This window comes from Asparagus officinalis, chromosome 1 (genome assembly GCF_001876935.1).
Source record: "Asparagus officinalis chromosome 1, Aspof.V1, whole genome shotgun sequence".
Lineage (NCBI taxonomy): Eukaryota > Viridiplantae > Streptophyta > Magnoliopsida > Asparagales > Asparagaceae > Asparagus > Asparagus officinalis.
In genome coordinates, this window is record NC_033794.1 from 78,238,788 (window position 1) to 78,253,241 (window position 14,454).

The window sequence follows — 14,454 nt, forward strand, 5'->3', positions numbered from 1 at the left end:
AATAAATTACAATTACAACCTGGTATCTGCACATATAACCCCATGACTTATTTAAATACCAAATTAACCCAACTTAATTGATCACTTTAGTGGGTTATCCTGAAAGATAGCAATACACATTGTTTAATCATATGTGCCCACAAATAGATTTATTAGATTAAATCCAACATCAATGCCTCCCAATCTATAATGTCAACCACGGGTTGTAATCTTACTTCAGTCTATATCCATCTTCTTCTTCTTCTTCTTCTTTTTTCTTCTTCTTCTTCTTTTGGTCCCGCAGACAAGAGAGATCCCGAGTAGATCGAAATTGGAGGCGAGGCACGTGACAGAGAGAATCACTACTGCTCATTTTAATCGAAGTCAGTCAGTCGCTAATTAAATGTAGCTGGATTCATCAATGGTGGTAGGTCAGATGACAGAACACTCGTAGGTGACGTGTCCCTCCGCAGTGTTGACCGGTGACTCGACACACATGTAGTATTATTAGATTCGATTCATCAAAGTCCACGCGTGCTACTAACCTCACCTAGCTCTCATTTATAAACTGAGACGGACGATGATGGACGTCGTAAAGCATATCGAGCGTCAAGAAACGACCATCCAAAAACTTCCTCCATTTTAAATATAAGATTTCAAAGCTCAAAGAAAACCCACATTCTCGTATTGAGTAAAGATCAAACAGACAAGAACAGAGGAGAAATCTCCTCAGTATGAGCTCCCTGCATGGTTTCCAAGGTACCCACTTTGTTGTTGTTTTTTCTCCCCCTTCCTTCTATTTTTCTCGTGAAATTTCTTACTTGGGTTTTCAGTACTGCTGCAGGTTGGTTGAATTGGGTTTGTGAGGGAGAGATCGGTTCTGGATCTTTATGCACTCAGAGAAGCCTGCTTGATGTTTTGAATGTCGGGTTTGTTCTTGTTTTCTGTTCGGGTTCGGTTATATCATCCTTTAGAGGACAAAACGCTAGTAGTGGAACAAGAACTAGGGATTGGGACTGTGTCATTGTTTCGCTCCTTTGTGCAGCGACTGGTGCAGCGCATTTTGGTGTTGGATTTTGGGCCCTTTTTAGTCGCGGAAGCAGCGGCTATGAAAACGGAGATTGGTTGATTTGCTCCGTTAGGGGCCTGATATGGGTTCTTTTGATGGTTTCTTTGATCGTTGCGCCACCAAAATGGATAAGAGTTGTGATTTTGTTATGGTGGATCTTGTTTGCTCTCTTCACCTCTGCGTTTTACGTCGAAATGCTCGTAAGAGGTGATGTTCTTCAAACTTTGGACATGGTTTCATGGCCTGTAAGTTTGTTGCTTCTCTTCCACGCCATAAAACTTGCTTGCAAAACCAGGTTCAATGGAGATTGTTCGGGTGATAGTTTATCCGAGCCCCTACTGATCGAAGAAAAAGATAGGGCAGCAAAACTGGAGGAAGCTAGTGTAATTAGTCGCTTGACGTTTTCTTGGTTAAATCCCTTGTTGAGGTTAGGTTCGTCCAGACCTTTAGTACTTGATGATATTCCTCGTCTAGATTCTGAAGACGAGGCGAATAAAGCCTACGAAACGTTCTTGAGAGAGTGGGATACTGCAAAAAAGGGCAAAGATAAGAGTAGTAACTTGGTCCTCTTAGCTTTAGCTAAATGTTATAAAAAGGAAATGCTGTTGGTTGGGCTCTATGCGTTTCTCAAGACAATATCGGTTTCATCTTCTCCTGTGTTGCTCTACGCATTTGTTTCGTATTCTAGCCTCGAGGAGAGAGATTTGAATAAAGGGCTAATTTTGGTTGGTTGTTTGTTGGTAACCAAGGTTGTAGAGTCTTTATCTCAAAGGCATTGGTTCTTTGATTCAAGAAGATACGGGATGAGGATGCGATCGGCTCTAATGGCTGCTGTCTATCACAAACAGTTGAAGCTTTCAAGTGTCGGGAGAAGAAAACATTCAACAGGAGAGGTTGTAAATTATATTGCAGTTGATGCTTATAGGCTCGGAGATTTTCTTTGGTGGTTTCATATGGCTTGGAGTCTACCCCTCCAACTTCTATTTGCGGTACTTATACTCTTTGGCACTGTAGGATTAGGCGCGATCCCGGGTTTAGTTCCTCTAATTGTGTGTGGGATCTTAAACGTCCCCATTGCCAAACTCCTTAAGAACTATCAATCAGAGTTTATGGTCGCTCAAGATGGAAGGCTAAGAGCTACATCTGAAGCTTTGAACAATATGAAAATCATCAAGCTACAATCATGGGAAGATAAGTTCAGGAGCACAATAGAGTCGCTCAGAAATGTCGAATTCAGATGGTTGAAAGACACCCAAATACTCAAAGCTTATGGAACCGGGTTGTACTGGATGTCGCCGACGGTCGTTTCTGCAGTAATTTTTGCTGGCACTGCAGTTATGCAGAGTGCTCCTTTAAACGCTACATCAATCTTTACAGTTCTAGCAACCTTGAGAATAATGTCAGAGCCGGTAAGAACTTTGCCAGAGGTCTTAACGGTGATGATCCAGGTCAAGGTATCATTAGACCGTATCGGTGTCTTCTTGCAAGAAGATGAGATCAAAGAAGAGGATGTGAAGAGATATCCCCTGAATAATGTGGATTTAAGTGTCGAAGTGCAAAATGGAAATTTTAGTTGGGATCCCGATGTAACGGTTCCGACGTTGAGGAGCGTAAGCTTGAGGATAAGAAGAGGTGAGAAGGTTGCAATTTGTGGACCGGTTGGTGCTGGCAAGTCTTCGCTCTTATATGCCATGCTCGGAGAGATTCCTAAAATCTCAGGATCTGTGAGTAGCTAAACTTTTTAGAATGAAATGACGACCTCCCCTTAAAGTCCAACTTCGCTCCTGAGCTATCTATATGTCATACTTTGCGTATGTCTTAGTGTTGCCATATATCTTATGAACCCACAATCAAATATTTAACAAATTGATGAGTTGGCAGTGTTTTTTTTCCCATTTATTCCTAGGGTTTTCTCAATTTGTCTCCTTGGCCTCCAACCCAAAAACTTCCCCAACCACGTTACCGCAGAACTTTTTACCCTTTATCCTTTCATTGATCTTGTAAATGCTTGACCATGGGCTCACAAACAAAATGTCCACTTTGGACCCTTACAAATTGGTTTAAGTGGATAATAGGTAAATTGATACTTCATGGGGGAAGCTGGGAGCTCAGCATTACTTTTAAGAAAAAATTGGTTATTTCAGGTTGGAGGGTTAAGAACATTAACATATCCCTGATTGCGTGTAGGTTGATGTGTTTGGCTCCACAGCCTATGTTTCACAAACATCTTGGATACAAAGCGGGACTATACGAGGTAATATACTTTATGGGAAACCAATGAATAAGGGGAACTATGAGAAGGCCATTCGATGTTGTGCTCTTGATAAGGACATCGAGAGCTTTGATCATGGAGACCTCACAGAGATAGGTCAGAGAGGTCTAAATATGAGTGGGGGCCAAAAGCAGCGGATTCAGCTAGCACGAGCAGTATACAATGATGCTGATACTTACATTCTTGATGACCCTTTTAGTGCAGTAGATGCACATACCGCAGCAACTCTCTTCCATGTAAGGAAGTTATCTTTTTGATTACATGTAAATATTCTCTGCTAGGATTATAGGTTCATGGAGTTTAAAGATAGAAGGCACCGTTAAGAAATTTGTATGCTTTTAATAAGTATGCTATGATAACTTACGAAATAATGTTACTAGTCAAACTTATGTAGACATTTTGTTGTTTAACAATTATGGCACCTTAGAGCATCTATGTGCTTTCACGATTCTCAGCAACATATGTATTCTTAAAATTTTGCAATAAAATTATTGGTTTTCCTTCACCGCAACAAGAAATTTATCAAGTTGTTATTGTTAGGGTATAAAACTATAACCCTCAACCCTCGCCATAACTTCAGAACTTTGAATTTTGGTGCACTAGCAAGGACGGTTGACAGTTATTGTCCCATTGATGCACGAGAATAATAATGTTGAACATCTTCACAGCCAAACACAAGCTTAGCATTTATTTACCATAGAAAATCTGAAGTTCACACTTCGTAGTCTACTAATTAATCTGAAGGCAAAGTTTAGTTGATTTGATATTAAATACATTTTGGTTTTTTGTTTTCTCTTTTGATTGACAGGATTGTGTGATGACCGCTTTAGGAAAGAAGACAGTCATTCTGGTCACTCATCAAGTAGAATTTCTTGCTGAAACTGATAGAATTCTGGTGAGTAGGTTTCAAGTAGAATTTTAATTACTTTTTACTCTTGGTGATGTTCTGACACATGTGCCCCTGGGTGAATTTAGTGAATCTATCTGAGGGTAAAAAGTGATTTAAAAAAAACCAGGGCGTCTACCTGTAACAATGAAACTACAGGGGGTTTATGTGCAATTAGCCCCATATCTTAAGACTGTTCTTATTTGTTACAGGTTATGGAGAGTGGGCAAATCACACAAAATGGAACATATAACGAGCTTTTCAAGGCTGGAACAGCATTTGAGCAACTTGTCAGTGCTCATGAATCATCAATGACCATGTTGGATTCTTTGAATCAACAGAAGGAAGACCAGACACAGGGAAATGTTGTTTTTGTTAATAATAAAGGGATTAGTCTATTACCCACTAAACAAGATAGTGAAGGAGAGATTTCAATTAGAAAGCAGTCGATAGTCCAGCTCACAGAAGAAGAAGAGAAGGAGATTGGGAACGTTGGATTAAAACCATATAGAGATTATTTTCATGTATCGAAGGGTTATTTTTTACTTGTTTTGGTTATCATCACTCAGTCTGCTTTTGTCATTCTTCAGACAATGTCAACATATTGGTTAGCTGTAGCTGTTCAGATGTTTCATATTGGTAATGGCATTTTGGTTGGAGTCTATGCGGCAATTTCATTTCTTAGCTGCTGTTGTGCTTTGCTTAGAAGTTGGATATCAGCGCATCTGGGATTGAAGGCCTCAAAGCAATTCTTTTCTGGTTTCATGGATTCGGTGTTTAAGGCTCCGATGTCCTTTTTTGACTCAACTCCTGTTGGAAGGATCTTAACCCGGGTAAATGTTTTCTATTTTGATATGAAACTTTGATCAGTTTAAAATTATTAATGTAGTTGGCGTAAAGCAGTATGGATTTTATTTATTTATTTATTGTTATGCAGGCTTCTTCAGATATGAGTATTTTAGACTTTGACATACCATACTCCATTGCCTTTGTGATTGCACCTGCTATTGAAATGATAGCAATTATAATGGTAATGGCTGCAGTGACATGGCAGGTTCTTGTTGTAGCAATTCCAGTTCTGATAATAATGGTGTATTTTCAGGTGAGTGACTACTCCTTTCCTACCCTTTTCTGAATTAATTTTAAGGTAATTTCTCCCACACAAAAAAAAAAAAACCCTGAGCTTTGGAGTGATTTTGCACAAAACCCTCATGAACTTAAAGTCATGGTACGTAAGCGAGACGAGTTTAGGGTATTTCTATGATTTTGCAAGTTCACAGACTTTAGTACAAAACACCTCAAAGTTCACAGGTGTTTGTGAAATTTCTTCTGATGCATGATTTTAGCACAATGGCTAACCACGTGTTCTTTGAATCTTGAAGAACTATTATCTAGCATCGGCAAGGGAGCTGGTAAGAATAAATGGAACAACAAAGGCACCAGTTATGAATTATGCTGCGGAGTCAATGCTTGGTGCGGTAACCATAAGGGCTTTTGCAATGATGGACAGATTTTTTAGTACCAATCTAAAGCTCATCGACATGGATGCAACATTATTTTTTCATACAATTGCTGCCTTGGAGTGGATTCTTATAAGAGTAGAGGCGCTTCAAAATTTGACATTGGTTACTTCAACTCTCTTTCTTGTTTTGATTCCTCAAGGATACATTTCACCAGGTAATGTAGTCTAATTTGGTCACAGATACATTCTCTTCCATTTTCTCGAAGTATTGGGTGGCTAACTTCTTTTTGGTGCGTTTCAGGATTTGCTGGTCTCAGTCTTTCCTATTCTCTTACTCTTTCTTCCACCCAAGTGTTTTTCACTAGGTGGTACTCGAACTTAGAGAATTTCATCATTTCTGTTGAGAGAATCAAACAGTTTATGCATATTCCATCAGAGCCTCCTGCAGTCATTGATAAGAACAGGCCACCGCCTTCATGGCCTCATGAAGGCAAAGTAGATTTAATCGATCTAAAAGTGAGAATAAAGATATACTTTACTGAGTAAATCTAGAATAAACATAACTAGAGACTTTAGGGCTTTGTCCACTGACTTCTTTAATGGATTTGCTTTGAGATTTGTGTTTGTGTGTGATAAACATCAATGTTATCTTTGATATGCATGTCTTGATGTGTATCGCAAATCATCATGAATTTGGTGGACAATAGCCCTCAATCCACTTAAGTTTCTTCTACTTTTCTCCTACTATTTGGATCTGTTGACTAAATTTGTGTATTGTTTTCCAATTGAAAATTGTCTATTGATTGTTCAGGTGAAATATCGTTCAAATACTCCCTTGGTTCTAAAAGGGATTACATGCACTTTTGCACCAGGAAACAAGATTGGAGTTGTAGGAAGGACCGGAAGTGGGAAGACCACCCTAATAAGCTCTCTATTTCGTCTTGTAGACCCTTCAGATGGAAGAATCCTTGTTGATGAGCTTGATATATGTTCCATAGGTCTAAAGGACCTCAGGTTGAAACTAAGTATTATTCCTCAAGAACCAACTCTTTTTCGAGGCAGTGTAAGGAGTAACTTGGACCCTCTCGGGCTTTACACCGACCATGAGATATGGGAGGTCAGACAAATTGTTCTTACCTGCAAATTTTTTTTAAGTTTTAGATGTTCAAATATGCGCATCAATATTTTCATAATTAATAACAATAAAAGGAACACCTTAATGATGACACTTCATAAGTACAAGCCATGTTGCCTTGTATCGTCATTCAGTTTTTCCTTTTCTTCTCCATTTTTACTTTATTTTATTTTATTTTATATTTTTTTGCATTTTGTACGTCAGACCTGGTAAAGGATTATGAATTATAAAATTTTAAATAACCTTTTGGTGCAAACAGGCCAGACATTACACCTACAATATTTGCGTCCGCTTATTAATCGTGGTCACAAATATAGTTACGAATATGTTTCAGAATGGAAATTCATATACACATCTGCTAAAATCGACTGCAATATATATGGATAGGAAACAAATATAAGTAAACTTGATAAGATTGAAAAATATAGGTTATGTGATACCAGAAATGTTTAAATATAATCAATTTCTTTAATGAGAGATCCTTTATACATGCAGAATCTCTGAAAAACTAAGATTAGATATTTGTGTCATCAAAATTGACCTCAAATCTATTAAGGTAATAGTCAAAACAATTTCAAATGTATGATTGATTTTATATTCGGATATGGATACAGATATTTTACTTGCATATCCATATTCTATGGGATACTGATACTAGTATCTCTATCCTATTAGATACTGATACTATCTGCGGATGTCTGTATCTGTTTCTTACTTTCAACGCAAAGGTGGATATTACTGAGTATCATTAGTCGATTATTACTTCCTTCACTTGCCTGTTCACTGTGATCTAACTTGGATTTAGATGTAGCCTATGTTGCACTGCTACTTCAAAATAGGCGATTCATCCGAATCCAATATGTATCTGATACTTGGATACGCAGATACTTAATGGATACTGATTAGGTGCTCTAAACATACCAAAAATATATAAGAGATATGTCCGAGAATATGTAGTTAAAAATCTAATACAGTATCATTTGCTTTGTAGATTTCCATTTTCCTAATCAAGAATTTATCTTAGGCACTATGATTTCTCTATTAACCAGTGATCTGTATGACCTGAAGATCTTTTATATTGCTCGAGGTTTTTTCTTTTCTACTATTACAGTCTTGCAAATCTATGTTATAGATAAATGCGAGTTTGTACTCAATACAAGTTTATATAATGCATATTTGACAGGCATTAGACAAGTGCCAGTTGAAGGAAACCATTAGCAGTCTTCCCGCTCTTCTTGATTCAACTGGTGAGTAAAGTCCTTAAGCTATCAACCGTATGAATTCTCTGTCATTTAAGGTGCACAACTAAGGTTGATCCACTTTTTGTTTGTTACACCTTGAAGTTAGCGATGATGGAGAGAACTGGAGTGCTGGACAAAGGCAGCTCTTCTGCCTTGGCCGTGTTCTCCTACGAAAGAACAAAATTCTTGTTCTCGACGAAGCAACTGCCTCCATTGATTCTGCAACTGATGCCATCCTTCAGAGTATTATCAGGAAGGAGTTCTCTAATTGCACCGTCATAACCATAGCTCATAGAGTTCCGACGGTTTTGGATAGTGACATGGTCTTGGTACTTTCTTATGGTAGGTACTCTGATTCTGATTTTTATTGTATTTTATTAATTCACCTATTTGTTAGTAAATGTTTATGCCACATAACAAGATAAAAGTATCGGGAAAGCCCATCGATTGTATAGTATGCTGAAGAAGCGGCAATTCTAGAGCATTTACTAACTGAGGAATACAGATAACAAAAAATTTCTTGACCGGCAAAATTAAAAAGATGAGGAAGAAAGGTTTCATAGGTATTTTGTTTTTATGGAAAAACAAAATGGGAATATCAGACAGTTCTTGCAAATTATCAGTTGGGAGTTACCTTAAGTTTGCTTTGATGGAAGTCATGACATTTAGGGACTTGCTCCATGTTAAATCTGTGCTGAATTACAACATAGGTAAAAAGTTAACCTAAACCTGCAGACTCTAGTGTAATCCACAGTATCACCTCAACCTTTTTTGGTAAAATTAGGTAAGAAGGGTTAATTTCACAGCCCTCCCCATACGCACAATTAAAAAGAAAGGAAAAACAAAAAAACTTGGGGTTTTTGCACATATTCCCACTGCCCTTAATTTATTCCACTTAACAATCCCCCTCCAATAAATAAATAAATTAACACCATGAACTTTGACGCCTCGTGTGCCAGAGAATGAAGAAAATTCCCCTTAGTTTTTTCTGAAGGGCTTTTGTGATCGAGAGTGAAATTTCAAGGATATTTTTCGAGAAGGCATTTTTATCATTTCACTATTAATGGGTAACAGCGTCATAACTTCTAAAGTTCAGAATGGTTAAGTGAAATTAACCCTTAAAATAATTTTCGTGAGATTATCCATCTTATAACGACCTTCTTCTATCGGCCATTGATTTGTTTCTCAGCTATGCTGATATTAACCTATTGATTTAGGAGTTTTCCAGCGACAGTGATACATAACTCGGGGAGAGTATCACTCTCACGTTTATGCCTGATATTACCCATTCCGACGTATTACTTGACCGAGGATCAGTTGCCTTCATCACTAATAAGACGTGATGAGGATTTAGAGGATTGAGCTGCCCCAAGTTAACATACAGCTCTTCTGTTATTTTTTTTACCAGCTCCCAGGTTTATGTACTACATCTAGTTCCTCAATATGTTGGCTCATGCATCCGTAACTTTTTATGGTGTAGAGATACCGGGACATGAAATAATCTATTGAATCAAAAACAGAAGCAGTGGAGACTGATTAGTGCTTAGATAATCTTGTTCCTTACTCAATGACCTACTAAATTAAACATGTATTAATACACATGCATGAAGCTTCAGTTGTTCTTATGTATTGGGATAAATCACCTTTGAAAGAGGCTTTAATTTATGTCCTTACGCAGGGAAACTAGTGGAATATGACAACCCTTCAAAACTGATGGAAACCAAAGATTCCGCCTTCGCCAAGCTCGTGGCAGAGTACTGGTCAAACTGTAGGAGGAATTCTACTAATAATCTTTCAGCAATGTAAAAGATTACATGAAAGTGTGGTTTTTATGCGTGTTATAAGAAAATATCGGATATCCTGTTTCTGTAAAAATAAAATTCTAACGGTACATCAGTGAAGAGTTGTGGAGATGTTGCTATGCCCAATATGGAAAATGTTCATCCGCGCTGTAACTATCCCCTTTGAGTTGTGGAGATGTTGTTATGCCCAATATGGAAAATGTTCATCCGCGCTGTAACTATCCCCTTTGAGTTCTATTGTTTGGTTTGGATGTCATTGTATTTATGACATATTTTCGCTTTCCACTAACATTTTCATGGTCTTCAAAGAGACAACCAAATGTAGGAAAGTTGAGAAAGTTAAATGTGAACCCCACAATTTAACAAATTTCTTAGTTTTCCCTTCAAAACACGTGCAACCAAACAGGCACTAAAGTGGAAAAAGGAAGATGTATCAGGAATATATCACCTAGAGTTAGAGACGAAATTATGAAAAAGGGTGATGTTTTATGTATGATACTTTGAATTTACAATTCGTGTAAGGGTATGTTTACATCCTCGATTACTTCTCGTGGTTAAAATGGAACATGTGAAACTTCTATGAAATATTTGCTTTTCATTTTCACAGGATGGCGAGATATTTTGCTCCGGAAACTTATGCGGCTTCTTTGAGACAAAACCTTATTGTGTTAGATTCTACGAATTTGAATGTGATATACTTTAGTATTGTTGATTGGCAAAGAGCCTAGTGATGGAATTTAAAGAACACAACCCTCTACACAAAGGAAACTTTTATTAATAGAACACTAGGGAGTACAATACTTGCTCTTACAAGAGCACCTCACTTTCACACAACTTTTTATTTTGGTGAACATTCACACAAGCCTACACTACATACTCAAGCTTTCAAGCTTACTTCTTGCTTGCTTGCACAAATAAGAGCCCAAGACCCCTATTTATAGTTGTTTAAGAGGGCTAGGAAGTGTGTAGAAGAGTTAATCCTAGCCATACATTAGTAAGAAGTTTCTAGAAGAATAAATATTAGTCATACACTTGTATCTTCCTAGAAACTTCTTGGTAGATATTTTGTAGGATGTTACTAGAAAGAAGTTCTAGAAAGTTGTTCTAGAATAATGTAAGTTGGTGAGGAATTCTAATACTCCCCCTCATCACCAACTTTCATTTCTCACAAGTCCAAGCTTCTTCTTAAGCTTCAAAAATATTTCTGTCTTTAGTGGCTTGGTGAAGATGTCAGCGATTTGGTCTTCAGACTTGCAATATGTTAGCATCACGGTCTTCCTTTTAACTTGATGTCGGATAAAATGATATCTTGTCTCTATGTGTTTGCTTCGTCCATGTGCTACCGGATTTTTGGTAAGTGCAATAGCTGACTTGTTGTTGATGAGAATCTCTATCGGTGCTTCTTGTTGGTGTTGCAACTCCTTCATTATATTTCTAAGCCATATCGCTTGATATGCACCTGCAGATGCAGCAATGTATTCCGCTTCACAACTTGATAGAGCAACAACTGACTGCTTCTTTGATGACCATGAAAAGGCTGCTGATCCAATGCTGAGCATGTAACCGGATGTACTCTTTCTTTCATCCAAGTCTCCCCCATAGTCACTGTCAGTGTAACTGACTAGTCTTGGATCTACACTTTGTGAGTAAAATAATCCTTCATTAATGCTTCCTTGAACATACCTGAGAAACCTCTTGGCCACCTTGAAATGTTCTTGCCTTAGCTCCTCCATGAATCTGCTCACCAGTCCAACTGCAAACATTATGTCGGGTCTTGTAATGGTCAGGTATCGTAGGCTTCCGACTAAGCTCTTATACAAAGTTGGATCAATAGAGATTCCTGGTGAGTCTCTCCTCAGCTTCACTCCAACTTCGATAGGAGTTGTAACTGGTTTGCAGTTGTTCATGTTGAACTTCTGAATGATCTCCTTTGCGTACTTTTTCTGAGAGATGAAGATTCCTCACTCAGATTGCGACACTTCTACTCCAAGAAAGTATGACATTTCTCCGATGTCAGTCATCTCGAACTCCTTGATCATGTTCTTCTTGAACTCCTCGAACATTTTTGGATTGTTACCGGTGAAGATCATGTCGTCCACGTAGAGACATACGATCATAATGTCTCAATCCTTCTTGGTATATAGAGAGTGCTCATACAGACTCTGCTAGAATCCGTTCTTCTGGAAGTATGCATCGATTCTAGCATTCCACGCTCTGGGTGCTTGCTTCAGTCCATATAATGCCTTCTTCAGCTTGTAGACCTTGTCTTCTTGATTTTTCATCACATACCCAGGTGGTTGCTCGATGTAGACTTCTTCTTCTAGATAGCCATTAAGAAAGGCTGACTTCACGTCCATCTGATAGATCTTCCACCGGTTTTGTGCTGCCAATGCGATAATGAGTCGAATGGTGTCGATCCTCGTGACTGGTGCAAACACTTCTTTATAGTCAACTCCTTCTCGCTGACTATAGCCCTTTGCAACAAGCTTGGTCTTGTACTTCTCGATTCTGCCATCTTGATTTGTCTTTGTCTTGTACACCCACTTTACTCCAATGGGTTTATGGCCTTCAGGTAAGGTGGTGAGCTCCCATGTGTCATTTCTCTTGATTGCCTCAATCTCATCATCCATGGCTTTTCTCCACTTGTCTTCTTGAGCAGCTTCTTCATAGCTAATCGGATCACATTTTGCAAACAAGCAGAATAGTGTGTAGTCATCCATCATCTCGACTGGTTCTGTATCATCGTACAGATCTCTTAGACTTCTCGTCCTCCTTGTTGCTCCCCCTAAAGAGCTTCCTTCACTTGAGCTGGATGGTGATGATGTCAGTGTCGATGTTGAGGTTGATGGAGCTGGACTATTTGGTGGACTTTGTTCTGGTCTTTCAACCTCCTGCAAGTCTCATCATCATTATCTTCAAAGAACATACCTTTAATGTTTTTGTCTTCATCGATCCATTTCCAATAATCTTCTTCATCGAACTCCATGTCTCTTGAAATGATCATCTTCTTTGTAACTGGATTGTAGTGCTTGTATGATTTTGTCCTCCTCTCGTACCCAACGAATATGCACTTTTCTCCTTGATTGTCCAACTTCTTTCTTTTCTGCTTCGGGATGTGTGCATATGCAATACACCCAAACACCTTCAGCTAGTTGACACTTGGCATGATGTTGCTCCACATCTCTAATGGTGTCTTGAACTTGATGCTCTTTGTCGGACATCGGTTGAGGAGGTAAACTGCACAGTCCACGGCTTCAGCCCAAAGTCTTTAGCAGGTACTTGCTCTTCAACATGCTTCTGACCATATCAAGAATAGTACGATTCTTCCACTCTGCTATGCCATTCTGCTATGGTGTGTAGGCGATAGTGAGTTGATGAATTATACCGTACTGCTTGTTGAAATTATTGAATGCCTTCGAAGTGTATTCTCCACCTCGATCTGATCGGGCACTTTGATGTGGTACCCACTTTGCTTTTCTACCATCTCTTTGAATTCTTTGAATTTCTCTAGAGCTTCGGATTTCTCCTTCACGAAATAAACCCAAGTTTTTCTGCTATAATCATCAATAAATGTGAGAAAGTACCTATTTCCTCTAAGAGAGACGACTTCAAATGGTCCTGCAATATCTGTGTGGACCAATTGTAGCAGCTCTGTTGCTCTTCTTGACTTTCCAACTTCAAAACTTCTTCTATGTTGCTTGCCCTTCATACAACCTTCACATACCTGGTTCGAATGATTGATTTGCAGCAATCCTTTCACCATTTTCTCCTTCCACAGAAGATTTAGGCTACTGAATGCGAGATGCCCGAATCTCAAATGCCAGAGCCAAAACTCATCCTTCATAATCATCTTTAAGCACTTGACAGGGTCAGTATGAATATTTAAGGTAAATAGTCTATTTCGAGACATGTTCACCTTTGCAATTACTTCATTTTTATTCTTGATAGTGAGGGAAGGTCTTTTAGATATATATCATAGCCTCTTTCAAGGAGCTGGCCTAGACTAAAAATATTATTTCGTAGTGCTGGAACATAATAGACGTCAGAGATGTACCTATTCTCGCCCGTCTTTGTTTGGATCATTATCTTGCCCTTGCCTTTCACTGGAATCTTTGACTGATCTCCAAAGGTGACATCTCCTTGTACCGTCTCGTTCAGCTCGGTGAAAAGATCCTTGATGCCGCACATGTGGTTACTAGCACCTGAATCCAGATACCAGATATCTTTATTCTTGCTTTCGCTCTCCTGGTACGTCAGCAAGACTGTTGAAGTGTCTGGCTGCTCCCTTTCTACAAAGTTATTTCTTTCTGTCACTTGATTTGATTTCTCCCAACATTCGTAGCTGAGATGGCCGTATCTCTTATATTTGTAACACTGTGGCTGAGATCTATCCTCCTGGTAACTTCTTCCTTGTCCTCTTCCTCGTGTGCCATGACCTCTTCCTTGATCGAATGATCGTTCACGGTCTCTATGTTGATCTTGATTTTCATGGCCTCCTTGGTACCGTCTCCTACGACCTTGCTGGAAGTTTGAGCCACCTCGAAAGGAGCCTATGCCTCTGTAGCCTCCACGTCCTCTTCGACTATCTTCTTTGATAGTCATCTTACT

At 38.7% G+C, this 14,454-nt stretch overlaps 1 protein-coding gene across 1 annotated transcript; it reads left to right on the forward strand.

The window, feature by feature from the left end:
* LOC109826448 (ABC transporter C family member 8-like) lies at positions 483-10,067 on the forward strand. The gene is made up of 12 exons (XM_020393481.1): positions 483-738; positions 824-2,772; positions 3,236-3,556; positions 4,129-4,215; positions 4,419-5,039; positions 5,144-5,308; positions 5,589-5,883; positions 5,970-6,184; positions 6,480-6,785; positions 7,987-8,050; positions 8,147-8,386; positions 9,723-10,067. The coding sequence occupies exons 1-12, from the start codon at positions 714-716 to the stop codon at positions 9,848-9,850; spliced, it is 4,416 nt and encodes a 1,471-aa protein (XP_020249070.1). The 5' UTR covers positions 483-713; the 3' UTR covers positions 9,851-10,067.